Source organism: Marmota marmota, unplaced genomic scaffold, assembly GCF_001458135.2.
Source record: "Marmota marmota marmota unplaced genomic scaffold, marMar, whole genome shotgun sequence".
Taxonomy (NCBI): domain Eukaryota; kingdom Metazoa; phylum Chordata; class Mammalia; order Rodentia; family Sciuridae; genus Marmota; species Marmota marmota.
In genome coordinates, this window is record NW_025999913.1 from 15,021,276 (window position 1) to 15,027,275 (window position 6,000).

The 6,000-nt window shown below is 50.1% G+C and overlaps 1 protein-coding gene across 6 annotated transcripts in view; it reads right to left on the minus strand.

Moving 5' to 3' along the window:
* Mboat1 (membrane bound O-acyltransferase domain containing 1) overlaps positions 1–6,000 on the minus strand; it is a 95,484-nt gene that overhangs the window by 62,688 nt on the left and 26,796 nt on the right. For 2 of the 6 annotated variants that reach the window (XM_048799843.1, XM_048799842.1), the window contains exon 1: positions 3,589–3,769. The exons of 1 other annotated variant lie outside the window; for it this stretch is intronic. In XM_048799843.1, coding sequence (XP_048655800.1) covers positions 3,589–3,648 — 60 coding nt within the window. In that variant the 5' untranslated portion in view covers positions 3,649–3,769. Of the gene's footprint in view, positions 1–3,588; positions 3,781–3,823; positions 3,969–6,000 lie in introns of those variants that run through there. 3 more of the 6 variants (XM_048799847.1, XM_048799844.1, XM_048799848.1) reach the window with 3 other exon arrangements.

Genomic DNA, 6,000 nt, shown 5'->3' on the forward strand with positions numbered 1-6,000 from the left:
TAATAATCAGTAATTTACTATTAATAGTATATTTAATAATAAATATGTCATGTTTAATAGAAATATGCACACATATGTATACATATAAATGAAATACAACACCATTCAACATTTACAAAACAGAGGTCTTGTGGGGCCAACTGGGAAATAGCACAATTATCATAACAGGTGAACATATACATGTAAATGTGTGTATACGTGTGTGTGTGCGTGTGTGTGTGTGTGTGTTTCAACTTAATAGGATGCACAAAAACATGGGTGGGAAAGACAAAAGGGGCAGTAACCTATGAGCATATTTAGTTCCTTGCGTGGATTCAATTCTCACCCTTATCACACCAAGTTGAAATGTTGTGTCCTCTGAGTAATAACAACTAGTATTTTCTCAATTTTTGCTTCCATAAAAGAAAACCACTTCTGAAAGTAAATCTAAGATTTAAATCTCAAAGTTTTATAAAATAATCATAGACATTAAAACAGGATTTTTTTTAAAAAGATATGAAAACTCAGTGGAAATAAGTCATCCAAATGGCTAAGGACTCATTCTAGAAAGCAACCTGTGGTGCGTCCAAGGGCACTTGGCTGTTCATGGACGGGAGGGGACAGAAGAGAACCCAGACTGCGTTGACCTAAGAGGAGGCGCAGTGGAAGGCAGAGGCCATGTACATGGAGGGCCATCTGCAGACAGGAGGTGCAGGCAGATATTCAGGCTTACGTGGTTTCAGGAGGAAGGGAAATAGTTAAAAAGGGGAAAGACCAAGACGGGGCAGTGACAGTGGCTTTGTCACAAGACAGCTGTGAAGTGTGGACAGGACCTTGGCCTCGACAGCCTGATGTCATGAGAGAAACCTCAGCGCCGTCTCATTACTTCCCAACAGAACGTGAGCGTCTCAGTCACAGGGACCTAGTGCTTAGCACTCTTTGGGCTCCAGCACCCAGGACAGAGCCGGGCACGCAGCAAGCCACTGTCCGTCTCTCCAGAATTCCTGAGGGGATGAATGAACAGCATGATGAAGGAAACTGGACACAACCGGGAGAGAACACCTCATGTCAGGTGCCACTCAGTGGCTTCCGAAACTGGCATGACCCGGCTCCTTCCCTGCTCTGCATAAAGGCCGCCACCTGCTGAGCACTCTCCCTCACCAACCGGAAGGCTGCTGGCTTGGTGCTTTCCTCCAGAGCTGAGAAGCACAAGCAAACTGGCTTCAGCCACCCCTTCCCTCGGCCCCGGTGATCCCTGTCCCACAGGAACAAGGCATGGGACAGACAGGGAGAGCCACTGGCCTCCCGCCCAGGGACCTGCGCACAGCCCCCGTGGCTGGTCCTGGAAACCCTGGGCCCATTGCTCACTGAGGCCTCCGCAGGCGCCAGTGGAAGACGGGCCGAATAACAATGCCAGGTGCTGTGCAGAGTTATGGGTTCAAATAAAATGAAAGGGTTTGGAAGGACCTTTAGAAAAGCACACTAAACACAGCCGTGAGTTCTGACCATAATTCTTGTGCACTTCATTCAAGCTGCACCTATATGTCCTCCGCGGGTCATGGTTTGGATGCAGTTTGTCTCCCAAATAAATGATCATGTGCTGAAAGCTTTGCCCCCCGTGTGGTGATGATGAAGGTGGTAGACCGGCCAGAGGTTTGGGTGGTTAGGTTCCTGGGGGCACTGCCTTCAGAAGGGATTATGTGTTTCTCCCAGGACTCAGGTTAATCCTTAGAAAAGTAGGTTGTTATAAGTGAGGTCACCCCACACGTGCTCCCTGCTGCACGCAGCTGGCTCCCTTTCCATTTCCCCACCATGTTGTGACCCAGTCAAAGAGGCCCTCACCAGAGGCCAAATGTGTGAGGCCTCCTAGTCTTGGACTTTCGGCCTCCAAAACTATGAGTTAAATAAACCTCTTTGTGTAATAAGTATCCAGCTTTGGGTATTTTGTTATAGCAATAGAAAAAGAACTAAGGTAGTTTTTATCTGTCCAGCTAACAGAAAACGAAGACATTTGAGAGGAAAATAGGGAACAAGCTTAGCAGGTACCCAGGCCACCAATCTGCTGAGTGAGACAGAAGAGAGGGAATCCAGTCTCAAAACTGAAGGGCCACCTCTTGTGAGGAACTTGGGGAAAATCCAGAGTGCCTAAACACAGTTCCACTCAGAGAATTCACACAGAATGGAAATCATCAAATAATCAGTGTCGGGAAAGAATAGCCAACGCAAAAGGTCACTGTTTTTTAAGTCCCTTTAATTTCTATTTTCACATCTGCGGTGCGGGTAGTGTCAGAAGGAAAGCAATGACAACCACGAAAGGCCGATGAATCCACCCTGGAGATACCATTGAATAAGACAGTAGAAAAAGAGAGCTCCCAGAAAAGCCGCCGTGGGGAACGTTCCGGACACAGAGGGAAGACCTCGAAGGAGCTGGGGGGGGGGGATGTGCGTCCACAACCACCCCCTCTCCCAGCACGGGACCCCTTCGAGAAATACCAACCAACAAAAATAATGCAGGAGGAATTTTCAAGGTGGCTAATGACCTTTCTCTCCATGCTTCTCCTTTACTGCGGTATTTTAATTAAGCTTAGGTCCTTAAAAGAAATTTGTATTTTTCTCTCCAAGAGAAATTGGAGAAACAACGTCCTCCTCTGGAAAAGGTCTCCATAACTGCGATGCCCACATGTAGCCTAGCGGCCTCACGACGGGTATGTGACAAGAGTTCTTTAGAGCTCGACCATGGGGTGCACGGTTTGGGTTTGGGTTTCTGTTTTGGGGTGAGTACAATAGTGTCGTGCCCACCAGCTCCCAATCTGGAGCCTGTCTGGGTTCAAATCTGGACTCACCGACTGCTTTTGTCCTTCCCCATCTACAAAATAGGCCTAGGCCCTACCCCTTGGAGGGGGGGTGTCTTATACATTAAACAGGTAAATATTTATGGCGGTGCCTGCAAGGACGCGCTCAGAGTTTGATGATAATGATGATGATCTTGACTTCAGGAATCACTATTTTATTTTTAAAAGCTCTGGCTTTAAACAGTCCCTAAATCAGGCCAGGGGAAGGGATGGCATTTACTACGCATCCTTCTTCCATTTCAGAGATCATAGAGGTCTGGTTTCACCACTCTGAGTTCTGCGAAGGGTGGAACTTGACGGTTCACCAAGCCATTTCATACCTAAAAGAACCCCCAACACTCGACAGTCCCACCCACCAAGAACCGTGGGCCTGCTGGTGGCTGCTCTGAAGAACACAGAGAGGAAGTCCCCAGGGGGGTGTTTCAACCATGAGAACGGGAGGGGCTCCCTCACATTCTGCCAGCAACTTGGCCCTGGCTCTCCAGGAAGTGTCATTTGTCCCTGAACAGCGAGATCCCTACCTAGGGGACACCATGATGACACCCACATCTACTTTCATAAATCACCAAGAAATGGGGGGGGTGCCACACAGAGTGGGGCTCTGCGCTGCGGCTCCCCGGAAGCCTGGCAGGTGTCCTGGCCTTGTCCTACACGCCACTCTCTCTGACCTTCTCTCCGGTTTGTCCTCCGGCTTCCGTTCCTTCCCCAAAGCCTGTCCCCCACCCTGTTCCCTCACTATCCCCCTCCCTGTACTTACACCAATTTCTCTAGGTCCCTGAAGGCAGGACGGTTGAACCCTGGCCAGGTGAGCTGTCATCGGGCATCACTTGCAAGACGCCTGCCCTGCAGTGGCTGAAAGGTTCTCCGACACTCCAAAGCAGCCCTCAGTCCCGCCGTCCCCACATGATGGGGAAGCACTTAGGTTTTCTGTGTTTTAGGCTGATCGAGTACCCAAGGTTTTTCCAGTAGACTTTAAAATTTTTTTTACTCACCTGAGGAACTCAGCTAAACCAAGATGCAACTTCCGGTCTCCTGTTGTGGTTTCCCTATTTCTGTCTTTACATTTGAACTAAACCAGTCCACAGGAAGAGCAGAAGTAACCGCTGCAGCTCCAGTTAGTTCCCAGGAACCTACGTCCTGCAGGGAAGGGAGAGGGTTGGGTGGAGGGACACAGCACACAAGGACTCAGCACAGGAGGGTCTTTCACCTTTGCTCAGTGAGTGACTCTAAGCTGCCCACGAGGAACCCACTTCTTTCCGAGCAAAAGCTAGGCTTGCTCTGAGACCTACCACCATGAAGTCCCATGGCTGCAATCCTGATCAAGGCCCAAGCCCCCAAACATACCAGTGTTGGAAAAGTGGCATAGAATTCCAGGAAATGTGTACATTAAAATGAGCAGTTGCTATCGCTCCAGACACGATGGCCCCTCCAAGTGCACCTGGAGTCAGAGGGGGGGATGTTGGTGCCCTAATCCTGGACGGCCATAACTAGCTGGGACAGGCACCTCGTGGGCTACAGTGACATCTAGTATGAATTGAGCATCAGACCACTCATCTCACCCCTTGGGGTGGCAACCCTCCAACTAGGAAAATCAGGAGTTGGCATTCATGTTCTGTATGCTCCTTTCTAACTCAAAAATTTGCATGACTGTGGTTTGGCTGGGATAAAGTAAGAGCCCAAGGGAGCAGGCGATGCTATTTGATAGGGAATGATTAAGTGACTCGCTTCATATGAAGTCGCTGATTCCATGCAGACAGCGTGTGAACACACACATTATCCCGGCACTCCATACAGGGACGGGGAGAGAGGCATCGAACAAGTATCCACTCCTCAGAGTTCAGCTCACAAACACGCTGGGTGTCCAGTAGCTAGCGGGGACTCCCCAAGGGCTGCATTAAATAAAGAATGGCGTGACTTCCCCCTGAGAGCGGGGAGGGAAAGACACTGGCTCTTTCCCTCCTTTCGTAGCCCCTGGGATGTCTCATGTGGAACACTGCCCCGTGACAAGTACCCTTGTACCACAAGGACCTATGTGCTGTCATCTCCATCGTCTCTGTCACCGTGTCTTCTCTCAAGATGGGATTGCTCTTCACACCGCCCAGAACAGACACCTGTCAACAACCCCCGCTGTGCCTTAGTATCCTGCAACTGGCGTGAACCCCCTCATTCCTCTCCCCAGTCACCCCAGAACTCTCCCTGGCCTCGCCATCCCCACCTCCAGCCAAGCCCTTCTCCTGCCCACCCTCTCTGACCAGCAGCCCTGCCCTTCTCCACCCTGGCTCACCCCTCCACTCCCGAGGGCCTCCCTGGAGACCCCAGGCCCCAGAGGCAGCTCAGAACCCGCCTCTTGCTTCAATAAACACCGCGGCTCTGGGTCACTCACTTCCCACTCTCTGACCCTTAGGCAATCAGCTGCTCCACTTTTTCACTAACTAAAGCTCAAGATGCACCGACAATGCACCTGACAACAAAACTCCACCTTGAGCCGCCTGGACTTTGAACAGCATTGCTGACCTCCAACAGGACGCTCCCTCTCCCTTCCACCACTCCAGACTGATTACTTGTTATTTTTTTTTTTTAATTCAGAAACATACTTGGGAAAACGGATTTAATTAGAGCTTTCATTTAATAAATAGCATCTCTTAGGGAGACTTGCAAAATATTTCAAATTGGAGGTGTAGAAAGGCTTAATCAGAACTTAAATTTTAAGAATGAAACAAAATGAAATGACCAGAAACCAGTTTGATGTGGCCCAAACTGAGCGAACGAGACATATAATTAAAATGGAAATACCAGCCAACGATTCCCTTGAACCAATCGGTTTGAGGCAGTGCTGGTGACAGATTAAAATAGAAACAAGATGATTCCGTCTTGCCTACAAGTACTTGCCCACGGAGGGCACTTCCCAGGCTGCAGTGGGGACCGAGGGGTGATGAATGACAGCCTGGCCACACCAGAGGCCACCCTGGCCATGCTGTGCGGGCACCCATCCTCAGTCCCACCCCAAGACAGGAAGCCCAGGCCACAGCTGGGTGGCCATGGCCCCCAGAAGGGGTGGGAGCACCTCGTGGAGGAGCAAGAAGCCCACCACACTCCTTTCTTAGATCCCTTTTCCCTCACCTCTATGACTACCTTCCTCTGTTCTTCTTCCCCCCCCGCCCCCCCGCCA